This window comes from Dipodomys ordii, unplaced genomic scaffold (assembly GCF_000151885.1).
Source record: "Dipodomys ordii isolate 6190 unplaced genomic scaffold, Dord_2.0 Scaffold52, whole genome shotgun sequence".
Taxonomy (NCBI): domain Eukaryota; kingdom Metazoa; phylum Chordata; class Mammalia; order Rodentia; family Heteromyidae; genus Dipodomys; species Dipodomys ordii.
Window position 1 is genome coordinate 9,877,179 of NW_012267268.1, and position 13,711 is coordinate 9,890,889.

The window sequence follows — 13,711 nt, forward strand, 5'->3', positions numbered from 1 at the left end:
CCCCAAAAAACAAAAAAGAATGAATGCAGTATATCATATACCTAAAAGATCCCAAAGCTTTATTGAGAGAATAAATCAATTTGAGGAATACTTTTGTGACTTACATAATACTAAGTGGTTATCTACAATAATGCTTTTGAAATTCATGTTGCTGTTTGGTGGCTTTTTAATATATATATATATATATTTATATATATTATTGTAAAGATACTATACAGAGGGCTTACAGTTATATGAGTAAGGTAATGAGTACATTTTCTATCAAGCATTGTTACCCCCTCCTTTGCTTTTCCCCTATTATCCTTTCCCTTCTTACCTCCCCAACTCCTCCGCCCCAAAGTTGTAAAGTTTGTTTACAATATAGTGTCTTACATTTCATTGAAATAATTGGTCAACCTGCATCCTTATTTCTGCATTTTGTTATTTCCCTTCCCCAAGTTAGAAAATGTATATACAAGATGCAGGACACTAGAATCAAGTACAGTGAAAACAGGGGTTGTACTATGGGGGAAGAGCATACAAAAGAAACAAACAAAATCACATAGTACATTATAAGTACATTAAAAACAACAGCAAGAATGATTTTAAAAAATCTTCTGTCTAGCATGATAACTGGTGTTGGTCTAAATCCTGAGATTATTCACACTCATACTAATTCATTGGTCTGATTGCTACCTTTCAGGTATATAATAACAGCTTTTGTGAAGTGTCCTTATTTCCCTGTGAAAATAAAGGTGAACAGGCACCTCCTTCTTAGCCAGTCTTACTGCCATTTGGAGGGGTGATGCCCTATGTCCAATCACAGGACTGAGTGGGAGCAGACAGTAGAAAGAATGATACAATCTGAACTGGCCCACAAAAGGTAGAATCAGGGGCAATGTATTTTTAAAATTTCTAGATCTGTGTCTACTTAAAAACAAATTCTGGCCAGGAGCCAGTGGCTCAAGCCTATAATCCGAGCTACTCAGGTGGCTGAGATCTGAGGATTGAGGTTCAAAACCAGCCTAGGCAGGAAAGACCGTGAGGCTCCAATAAACCACCAGAAAATCAGAAGCGGAGCTGTGGCTCAAATTGTAGAGTGTTAGCTTTGAGCTGAAGAGCTGAGGCCCAGGCCCAGAGTTCAAGCTCCATGACTGACAAATAAAATACAAGCAAATTCTGTTGAAGAATAATTCAGGAAATACGGGGACCACAATAAATAGAAAGATACTTCAGGAAAATCCACAGTGAAATGAGAGCTAAGCAAGGTGGTTATAATTTATTATGTTCAGTAGCAGTGATACCACAGGAAATTGTACTCCGACATGCTTGTTAACATCATTTGCAGAGCTGCCTGCCCCCAATTCTAAGAAATGACATCCAGGCCTTTTTTTTTTTTTAATAGAATCTGAATCAGAAAAGTTCTAATGTATAGACTCACAAATCTTTGGAGTACCAGCCTGTTTTTTATCCCTCTGAGATAAGACACAAAATCATTATAATACTATTATGAATTATTATTATAAAAATATAATGCTTTATGAATTATTACTATAAAAATAATTTTTGTAAAAAAATGGCATCGTAGAGCTTTCTCAAACTGCACTGCTAACAAGGAACAAAGTAGAAACTCCAAATCAGATAGCCTCTTCTTTCATTCCTTTTACTGGGGTTTGAACTCAAGGACTCATGCTTGCTAGGCAGGTTTTATACCACTTGAGCTACACCTCCAACCCTAAATAAGCTTTGTACTAAACCTTTTTACCAAGGTTTTCAGAATTACTAATAATGGAACTTGGCTTTAGAGATGTAATCATGTGACTAGAGTAGCTTAACCAGTAAGTATTTAGTTGGCATACTAACCAAGATTGTCTGGCTGAAGAGCTCAAGTTGTATCTGTTGCCCAATTCATTGCCCATTGACTTCCTACCCATCTTGAATATTTACTCCAAATGTCTACTCTCAGTTAAAGCTCCCTGTGAGTCTACATATGGGCTCACTTACAGGTGAAGCTCACCTCTATGATCTATGAAGGGACTCTTCAAAGTGAAACTTGCTTGTTTGAAAAATCCCTTGTAGTTGACCTTTACGTTGACTTTCTCCAGTTTCAAGCACCCTTCCCCAAGCTAGACCAGATGTCAGGACCCAAATCAAAAACTTCCTTTCCTATAGTGACATTCGCTGTTGGCTTCCTAATATTTAGCAAGTTTTTATGGCTTTACCTGTAGAGGGTAAGGGAAGATAGAAAATAAGAAAACAGCATGATCCTAATGCTTTTTTATTTTAGTTTCTCTCCTTTTCCAAGGAGAAAAAAATCAGAAAACATAGAGTTGCTTTGAAAAGACAGCCAAACCAAGCATGGGGCAGGGATTTAAGGCCTCACTTCTTCTCTTGAGCCTGATGCTATGTTTACAGTTGGACTTGTGTGGTCTGCTGGTGAATTGTGGGGAGCACTTCAATGTGTTTAATTGTTCATTTGTATCATCTGTATATTGCATATATAAAAATGTGCCCAATTGTTACATCGATGATTACAACTCCAATTCATTCTCAGGAACCAGGTGGCAGAGTTGACAATATTGACATTTTAAGTGATCTTAAAATGAAAATCTGTCTATGATACCACAAATAAAATATGAGCTATAAAAATGGATCAATGAGTAAATGAATAGGAAAATCAATTAAGTAATATACAAAATCAAGTGAATGTATACTGAGATACAAAAATCTACTAACACTTAGACAACAATATGAGTTGAAAGGTTTAGTGATGCTATCAGGACTACCTTGAGGATCAGATTGAACTTGTGGAGAATAGAGACAAGTATACGTAACTAGCTAGATGCTGAACAATCAGTAGATTACAAGTAGATAAGATGATAGACAGATAATAGATAAAACTATCTCTTTATATTTTTTTTATTCTTATTTTTTATTCTTTTTTATATTTTTATTCTTTACCCACTGTCTACCTTTAAAGTAAAGCCAGATGACAGGCTTTGCACCTCAAGCAATCATCTCTCCTCTTGTTCTTCATACCATGTTAGAAGAAGCTTGTACTTTGTGATGTCTGTTAAATGAATAGACAACTCAGGCAGCAATGGCCTAGTCTGTAGAGTAGTAACAAAGTTCCTATCTTTATAGATTAGACATTATTTTCCTTTGCTTGTAAAATAAACTTTGGCCATTTGAAAGCTTTCCACCTTTTCTCTCTGTCGTGATTTATTATTGAGCAATACCTTTTGTGGCTGTATTATCAACATTTGTCTTTATTGGTATCAATTACAATGTTAGAGTTTTAGACTTGTAAGCTTTGTACTATCATTCTCTTTTCCACTATGAATCAAGTCTTATTTTTTATTTTCAAGTGAAAATCCAGTCATATTGATTTTGAATGTTTTTTAGAAAAATGTAACTGTCTTAAGGAATAAGGAAACATATTTCTTTGGATTCATGTGAGTTATTGTATCAGTGGGACTGTGTGGGGTGAACAAGACTAAACATGAGTCAGAATGCTTGAGCATAATAATTGTTTCATACAAGAAGCGTTTTCTGATTTTCCAAATCGGAAAACAGTTGTTCCTTCTTCCTCCTTCTAATCTGTTGAGACAGAGTGACAGGGGAGGAAGTAACTGTTTCCAGATCGTACACAGAATCTGTAGTATTGGAAGAGCTGACACAGAACTTCCACACAGTCAGATCTTTACCAGTGAAATTGTGCCAACGTCCCCAGCTCTATTCCTTAGTAGTGCTAAGTAATAGCAGTTACTTCAGGCATATTTGCTCACCATTACTGTCAAATAGGAAAGTCTTGCGTTATTTACTCATTTTATGGACCTTAGTTTCCCAATTTGTAAAACTAAGAGGGTGGAAGAGGGAGGAAACCACACAATGTCTATGCCAGGCTCCTTTTCAGCTCTGAGAATCTATGAAGAGTAATGATGCAATTATGTGGGAAGATTCTCAAATGACAAAATCATTTCAAGTCTTCCTATTTCCTCCTCTGCTTTATTTGCGAGGATGTTCAGAATTAAATTGCATGTCCAATTGCAGTAAATGTTTGGCCCAAGTTATTATAGCAGAGTGTCTGATGCACTCCCAATAGTGCCTTGCACCTTTATATTTTGGTTGCTCTTCTACTTAACAACCCCACTGCCCTGCAGTATGACTGGCACTAATGTGCTGTTCTGCATTTTCTTGCCATTGTTGTTTTACATGATTCTAATACTGAGCTGCAAAAAAGCAAAGTGACTTATCCAAGCTTGGACTTGGCAGAAATAGGTTTCAAATACAGATTTCTCAACCTCTAAATTCCAAATTCCTCTGTCCTTTCCTTGCCTTCCATGTGTCTCTTGTCTTTTTGTTTTAATTTATAGGTTCTAATCCCTGTGTTTCCTTTCAGTACAAACATTGCCAAATCTTGTTCTTTTTTTGGCAAATGGAGGTAATATGGAAAAAAATAAATAAAAATTCCAATTAAATTAACTTCATTAAAGTGTAGATCACACCATTTCAACTTGTCTTATAAAAGCTTAGGTCTTCTTTTCAACATCTATAGCTCTTTAAGAAATTATCTATTCTAGTATTTCTTTTGTGAGAAAGTTTGCACAATAGTGGAAAAAATACCTTTATTGAATATATATAGAATCATCTCTTGTCATGATTCCATGAAAACAAACAAAGAAAAGTCTAACAATTGTTTATGTAACATTTACATGGTTTCAAGCAGATGGAATATGGGTGAAGTTATGGAAATATATGTGAAAGTTTGCATGTGCAAATTCTATGCCATGTTATGTAAAGGCTTAAAGCATCTTCAGATTTTTAAAACTTTAGGGCCTCATGGAACCATGATTGTTGTTAATTCTAAATGAGATCATGGATTTTAACTGCTAGTATAAAGTCTGTCAGATAGGACTTTATGCATATAGCTCTTGAGAGGATTTACCATGCCCATATACTAGCTGTGGGTGGAGTTACATAAAGATCAGACTGTCAAGTCCTTCTATATGGAGCAAACACTCTATTGTTACACTCTTTGCGGCGTAAGTATAGCACTGAAGTAATGAGTAAATGTTACATGTTGAGTAAACGTACTTGTTCTTTTTACCTGCCTTCCAATTCATTTTCCTTTGGGTTGTTTGGGCAGAGGACAAGATCTGGATGTCAGTGCAGCACAACAACACAGAGTTGACTCGTGTGCAGGGCTCCAGCCCTGAGAAGCCCTATACCATGACTTTGGACTATGGTGGAAGCATGGAGCAGCTTGAGGCCCTGATTGATGGCTCTGAGCACTGTGAACAGGAGGTTGCCTACCATTGCAGAAGATCCCGCTTACTCAACACACCGGGTAAGGCTCATTTGGCATCTAATATTCCGCATATACCATCCCAGAGGGTAGCCACAGTGGAACAAATGAGTTCCTCTCTACAGAATATCAAGACTTGGGGCATCTTGTTACAAGGAGTCTGTAGTTGCAGCTGTTCACTGTGCAATAGAGAGACAGGGACAATAGAGTGCTGGTTATATGTGAATCTTGGCTTTGATATCCCAGATATAACATGCATGAGTTCTATGGCCTCTTAAGGTTTTCTTATCACCTTCAGAAGACAGTGTTGACAATGTCATCTTCAACAGTTATGAGCATGGAAAGCTTCCTGAGCAAAGTGGCACTTGAAGAGCAAGAGCACATTTGAACTAGGCATAGAAAGGAAGTGTCTTAGTAGAATGCTATCTCTAAGAAAGGGAAAAGAAGATGAGGAAGCATCAGGGGTCTCAGCACATTCATTCAAGACTTAAGAACTATGTCTGGCTGGTGAATGGATACAGAAGTGGGCACCAGGAGGTGAGAAAGCCAGCCAAATAGGAGGGACCACTCTGATCACATCATGTGTGTTACCTGAAGAATATGTTATGAGTTTTAAGCTCCAGAATAGACTCTGGGTTCTCTAAGTGAGGTCTAACTTGATCCTTATATACAAAATAAAGAGACAAGTAGTGGAAGTCAGAGAAGGATATTTAATTACTATGGTACCCACACATTGGGGGGTGGCAGGTGTTATCTCAACCCTCTTCTGGAACATTTTTGCTTTAGGTATAACTAGGACAAAGAACTGGGTGTTCTGGTGGTTTCAGGTGGTGGTCTCAGGTGGTCTGGTCCATCAGAATAGGTCAGGTGGGCCTTGGGACCAAAAGTGTCATTGATAACTGACAGATGGCCTTTAGTCCCTGTCCTGTACTTCTTGGATTTCAAGATGGCTGCAAAATGACTTTAGGACAAAATGGTGCAAAGAAAACAGATTTAAAACAATGGAAGAAGTGGGAATGCTTGTCTTTTATACTGCCTTTACTTAATTTATAGGCTCAAGTATGGAGTCAGTATTTTCAACAAAAGCAGGTCAAATACATTACAAATGGATGTTTTTAATGGAAATGACTCCTGTTAAAACTAAGGTTTCATTTTAGGAAAAAAAATAAGCTAATCCTTTTGTTCAGTTTTTCTTGATGTTATTTTTAGAATGAATGACTGTTATAATTGATCCAGTTATTAACATGTTTGCAAAGACAGTAAGAAAAGGAAAGGAAAAGAAGAGATATGTCCTAGGACTACTTAATCCTGAAAGACTTGGAAAATATCAGGAAGGGCGGGTCAAAGTTTATGCAAGCTCTGGCATTCAGTCCCAGTTGGTCCTGATTGTCAGTGCATCATGTCTTTCATAGTAATAAAAGCCTTCCAGGATCTTAAGTATCAAAGAAAGGGCGTCTTAGTCTCCTAGGATCTTAAAATCTAAGTCTTAGAGGTAAGGAATTTCAAAAGGCTGGGGAAAAATAGACAAAGAAATGTCAACAAACGTGAAATGAGAGAAGACTAACTAAATAGAACAAACTGCCTGACTGATCTAGAATCTTCAGGGAAGATATTGTTCCATTTCAATAAATTTTCCAGATAACTGTCACTTATCTTTGTAACCATCAAGAATCTTTACAAAGAATGTTTTAACTATTTGAAATGAAAAATCTTTCTCCAATGGATTACATGCTTCCTTGCCTCCTTAAACAGAATTCTGAACATAAAAATGTAACCTTTTCCTGATGACTCAGGATTACCATTGTGAAAAATCAATTATGGTATTCTCCATGGAATCAGCTCTACTTGCAGAGCTGATTAGATCGGAGGTCTCAGCTATATCCTGTTTCTCAGCATCCTCAGGCACTGTTCCCGACAAGAGGCAATGTATGTGTTTCCTCATCTTTCTCCCCTGGCTGAGTCCATGTGAGGCACTGGCAGCAATGCTTTTCCCAGAAACTACCCAACCTACTTTCCATTGCCTTGTGGGGAGTTTCCTTGGGATTTAGAGTCCAAGTATGTTCATTCGGATTTGTGTGTCCTTTAGAATCTGCATTCTGTGATGTCAGTTTTGCTATACCATTGCCTTTGTAGCAAGTATTTCTTTCGTAACTCAACTGTCTTGAATTCTCTTAGTGTTTTCAAACAAGACATGCATGCATTTGGGATTTGGGAACAACAGTTTGGCTGTGTCCTTAATACCCTTATACAAGTTGCTCAATTTTAAGAAGATGAATCCATGACCTGATAAATTTACGTGAAAGTCCTGAACTCATAAGGCCCATGATAGTTGGGACTAAGTTAAAAAAAAACAAACCTGAAAACTTAGCACTGGTTTGACACATACTAGATATCCGGTAATTTGCCATATATTTGAACTTGAGGATTCTCAACAATCATCTTTTCCCTCGTGGATTATGAACCAAACCAGATAAATGAAGAAGATAAACATTCAGTATCCACTTTCTCCAAGGAAGATATCCTGGAGATACGGAATGAATCTGTCTGGCCCTCAAATTCAATCCGAAGTGATCATTGCACAAGTAATCATTGTCTGGGAACTGCACAGGCATTTTCATAGAAGTGTAGCCCCAGCTTCAGACCCTCACTGCAGCGAGAGCAGCTACTTAGACTGCCAGGCTGTGTAATTAGGAATAGAAAGAACAATGTCCACAGTAGATGATAGGGACCTGAGAGCCAGCACCTAAGGCATGGACCAGCACTCTTATCCCATGTCTCCCTTCCTCCTCAGCACTTCACTAGCATCCCCATGGGAAAGACCAAGAAAGGAGGTGTAAAGACTAGAGACATAAAGCCCTAGTCTGTTGTATGGCTAGTGAAGATCTTCTCCCAATCCGTGGGCTTGCTATTTATCTTGCTAGCTATGTCCTTTGCCATGCAGAAGCTCTGCAGTTTCATGCAATCCCGTTTGTCCAACCTTTCTTTGATTGGTTGTGTTTCTGGGTCTTTATTCAGAAAATTTCAGCCTGTGCCAAGGAACCCTAGAATTTCTTCTATTCCTTCCTGTAATGTGTTCAGAGTATATGCTTTGACTTTAAGGTCTTTGATTCATTTGGAATTGATTCTGGTGCAGGGTGATATATAAGGATCTAACTTTAGTTTTCTACAGGTTTTAAACCAATTTTACCAGCACCATTTACAGAAGAGGTTGTCTTTCTTCCATTCTATTATATTTCTAGGTCTTCAGTTCTATTCTATTGGTCCTCAGGTTTGTTCTTGTGCCAGTACCATGATATTTTGATTACTATGGCTTTGTAGTAGAGAGCTTGAAGTGTGGTATGTATGTGTATATATACATATGCATATATGTATATAATGAAATTTTATGCTTCCTTCCAAAAGAATGACACCATCCCATTTGTTAGGAAATGGAAAGACTTGGAAAAAATCCTATTAAGTGAAGTAGCCTAATCTAAAGAAATATAGGTGGCATGGTTTCCTTCATTTGCAATAATTAGTATTTGTCTAGGATAATTTTCTCAGATGAGCAGAAAAGCTCAAAAGCTATGAACATATGACTATATAAGATGATGCTAAGTGAAGTGAACCCCAAGATAGGGACACAAGAGGTCTTTCTTTGTTGTTGTAGTTTTCAATGTACTATGTGATTTTTTTTTGTTTCCTTTGTATGTTCTTCTTCCTATGGCATATCCCATGTTGCCACTGTATTTGATTTTGGTACCCTGAATCTTGAATATACATTTATCTGATTTGGGGAGGGGAAGGGGATAACAAAACACGGAAACACGGACACAGGATGACCCATTGTAACAATGATACTCACAAGATACTATGTTGGAAATGAACTTTACAACACTGTGGGGTGGGGGGATTGGGGGAGGTGGGGAAGGGAAGGGATAGTGGGAGAACATTAAGGAGGGGGTAATAATGCTCAATAAGAAAAGTACTCATTACCTTACTCATGTAACTGTAATGCCTCTGTAGAGCATCTTTAGAATAAAATAAAATTAAAAAAATAGGAAACAAAAAAAGACTAGAGACATCCTTCTCTCATCTGCCTATGAGTCTTGAAGAATTTGTTAAGTATGTAGTTTCTCAGCTAAACCCAGGACATAGTCAGGAAAGAGATTCCAACTTAAGGGATAAGATTTTACTACCTATGTTTGTGGTATGTATATACACATATGCAATAATGAACAAAGATCTTTCTATATCAATAAATAATAATTCTGAACATCATTTTTATTCATAACCAGGCATTCCCTTACATAGACGTACTTCAATGAACAAATCTCCTCTTTGGATAGATGGATAATTGCCATTTCTCTCCTAATATAAATTCTAAGGCAAAATAATATGGTAGATCTTTGTGAATATAGGTGAGTATATCTCAGGATACATCCCTTGAATTACCATTGTAGATCAGAAAGTGTGCATTTTTCAGGGTTTGGCACATTGACTTCTGCAATGTATCAATACTGAGCCAGTTTATGCTCTCAACAACAGCATAGTGCTGAGTGGCTACTTCCCAGCAATGGATATTATCATTTTATTCCACTTTGGTAATCTGACAAATGTAAAGTGCCACCAGATGCAATTATAAATAATTGTTATGGTTAGTAATTTATTTTCAAAAAGCATAGGCTCTACCTCATAACTTATTGGCTACTACTAAGTAATAGCTGGGTTAGAAGCAAGGAAATACTGTCAGTTGTGGCTGCAGGTAGATTTAAATCAATAGGAAGAGGATGTGGAGGATACCTTCTCTCTGTAGACTCCTCTATGCCATACACAATAGACAATAAAGGGAGGAAAGCAGAAAGGCAAGGTGAGACAAGCAATTCAATATACAAATAGTCTCCAGTGACAGAGGTTTCTTGGGTCTGAGACTGTGAGGGCAGGGGTGGTACAAGCATTCTCTCAAATCCAAACAACATATCTGTACAAGTAGAGCTTTTATCCCCACGTGATATTTTGAAATGCACAAGTTAAGGAGAGAGAAGATGCTCACTAACTGTGACATGGCTCAGGAGGGCCAGATCTCACTTCTGTACCATTTTCCTGAAGGCAAACTGAGATTTGTTTTCATGCCATTCAAAGCCCCAATGAGTCAAAAATTATAGGAACCAGATATTCAGGGGAATATAGAATCAAAAGAAGAAAAAACAAGCAATTAAAGCTGTCTCCACTAAGATAATCTAGTAGACAAGTGTCCTCCATGGCCAGAATTCCTGGGCAACATCAAAAGTTTACACTGAACTTGGCCTAGATGCAGCAGCTCCCAGGATTTGAATACTATTAATGTGGGGGGGGAGGGAAGGGGATTGAATAATCTTTAGAGCATACTTCTCTCTCAGCACAGGCTATGGCTCTGGTTCCTTCATTCAGCCTCTGTAAGAGAACAGAGGGAAGATAGGCAAAATAGGTTCATTCAAGGTTCACTGCTGTGTCTTTTCCATCCCATTTGTGATTAAACTATGACATTGTCATTTTCTGACAGATTCCCGTCTTGTTTTTCCCCAGATGTACTGTAAACATCAGTCAGAGGACTGTGTCATCCATCTCTTTCACTGAAATTTTATACTAGAAAACTCTTGGATGAAATGGAATTCCAAGGCATTAAAGTTCATGGAAAATATGTCTCTATTATTCCACATATCTCTGTGTTTTCTTTTATGGTTCTTATTCCTTTTTCCTTCCCTAAGATTTGTGCAAGTGTGAGGGTTGGCACTGTAGAGCAGCTCTTACATAAGGCAAGAGAATTGCCAACCTGACAGGACTCAGATTTCCTTGTCACTGCAGGAAGTGCCTACTCTTCCCCAGAGATCAGGGCTATCCAGGCTAAGCTCTCCCCTTTTTACACTTTTCTCACTTCTTCAAGAATTTTGCCTGAGGCTACAATCCTGCAGGCAGCATGAGATAATCTCTTGGAATGTAACAGGTCCTAGTTCAAGAAACATCTTCACAAAAGACAGAAAAATAAATATGGAGGCCACAGTTTCCATTTTTTACTTATGGTCAATTAATTTCAAAGTCTCCAATTTCCCCTACAAAGATCAGGTTGAGAGGGGGATAAGAAATGGCCACAGGGAAGCCTTGTTCCAGGTCTCTGGAGACACAAGGCATAGCTTTAAGTTCAGTTGTATCAAGAAGGCCCCATATTAGATGTAAGCATCTGTTTTACCCAGGCTGCCTTATTTTCCATTCTGTGTGTGTGTGTGTGTGTGTGTGTGTGTGTTTGGGTTTTTATGGGTGTAATGTTTTTATTTATTTATCTTTTTTTATTTTTTTAGGGGGGAGGGTCCAGTCATGGGGCCTGAACTCTATCTGGGTGTGGGCGCTGTCCCTCAGCTCTTCAGCTCAAGGCTCTACCACTTGAGCCACAGTGCCACTTCCGTTTTTTTTCTTTTTGCTTATGTGGTGCTGAGGAATCGAACCCAGGGCCTCATGCATGCAAGGCAAGCGCTCTACCACTGAGCAACCTTCCCAGCCCCTAATGTTTTTATTTTAGTGTTTGGATATCAGCAGCTACAATTTCAGGTGATTTCCTTAATTAATTTCTCATGAGAATGAAATATTGATCAAAGTCCTGATGGCTAAGAACAGTAGATTGTCACAAATAGCTCATAATAGTAGATTGTTGCAAATAGCTCATAACACATGGTTACTACACATGTTAGTTAGGGTTCTTTAGAAAAACAAATGGCAATACTATATTTATAGCTATATATTTATAAAACATAAATAGATATAGTTGAGAAATACCAATATGATTATGGAAGCTGAGAAGCCAGTGTTTTTTTTCATTTTAAATATATATTTTTTATTGTAAAGATACTATAGACAGGGGTTACAGTTACATAAGCAAGGTAATGAGTGCATTTCTTATCCAGCATTGTTACCCCCTCCTTTCTTTTTTTAGTGTCCAATCAATATTTATTAAATTGAAGTTAAGCAATGGCAAACCTATGTCTGATAAGAAGTCAAAGAGATTACACCTGTAATCCAAACTACTCATGAAGCTAAAATCCAGAGTATTAAAGATTGAGGCCAGCCTCAAACTCTGGCTCCAAAATGATAAGCAAAAGGCATGGACAGATGCATAATTCAAGGGGTAGGGCAACAACTGAGCAAGCAAATCAAGTAAGCATGAAGCCTTGAGCTCAAACTCCATTACAGCCAAAACATGAAATGATAAACAGATGAGTAGAACAATATAAAATGTACAGCAATAGATACCTAAGTAAAAATACTTAATAGAATTGCTAAAATTTAAAAGACCATGAAGGTATTGATAGCAATGTGAATGAGATAGAATTGAAAGTCACATATACTCTTAGTGAAATAAGTGATCACTTTAAAGCAATTTGACAATTTCTTTTTTTCATTGTTACCTCTGCCTTTATTTTCCCCCTACCATCATTTTCCTCCCTGCCTCCCAACTCGTTCTGCCCCCCCAGCACTGTAACATTCATTTTCAATATAGTGTCCTGTACATCTCATCATCACAATGGGTCAGCCATTTAAGTATTCTGCAATATCTCTTCCCCTCCCCAGATTACAAAATTGTATATACAAGATGCAGAACACCAGCATTAAATCCAGTGAAAACAGTGGTCATACCATGGGGGAAGAACATACAACAGAAACAAAAGAATCACATAGTGCACTGTAAAAATATTAAAAAAAAAAAAACACTAGCCAGAAAGAAAGAAAGAAAAAAAAAACAAAACTCTTGTGTCACTGTCTTGGGGTATATTCTGCTTAACATTATCTCATGTGTTTGTATGTACATGACCTTTGACCCCTTCTCTGCTTGACCTAGAAATGTACTAGTCACTGCAAACAAGGGAAACCATGGGATCTATGTTTTTTTAGGCCTGGCTTACTTCACTTTATATAATTTTTTCCAAGTCTTTCCATTTCCTAACAAATGGGGAGATGCCATTCTTTCTGATGGAGGCATAGAATTCCATTGTATATATACCACATTTTCTTGATCCATTCATTTACTGAGGGGCATCTGCATCTGGGTTGGTTCCATATATTAGCTATGGTAAAGAATGCTGTGATAAACATGGTTGTGCTGGTAGCTTTGGTATGACCTTGTTTGTGATTATTTGGGTAAATGCCCAAAAGTGAGATTTCTGGGTCATAAGGGAGGTTTATGTGGAGTCCTTTGAGCAAACTCCATATTACTTTCCAGAGTGGTTGAACAAGTTTACACTCCCACCAACAATACAGTAGGGTTCCCTTTTGGCCACATCCCCTCCAGCATCTGTTGTTATTAAATTTCTTTTTTTTTCTTGTGAAAATACTGTACAGAGGGGTTACAATTACATGGGCAAGATAATGAGTACATTTCTTGTTAAGCATTGTAGCCTCCTCCTTTGTTTCCCCTTC

At 37.6% G+C, this 13,711-nt stretch overlaps 1 protein-coding gene across 2 annotated transcripts in view; it reads left to right on the forward strand.

Annotated features, from left to right (window-relative positions):
- Nucleotides 1-13,711, forward strand: part of Cntnap5 (contactin associated protein-like 5) — a 921,488-nt gene that overhangs the window by 633,731 nt on the left and 274,046 nt on the right. For both annotated transcript variants that reach the window (XM_013020681.1, XM_013020682.1), the window contains exon 13: nucleotides 5,129-5,329. In XM_013020681.1, the coding sequence (XP_012876135.1) occupies nucleotides 5,129-5,329 (201 nt within the window). The remainder of the gene's footprint in view (nucleotides 1-5,128; nucleotides 5,330-13,711) is intronic.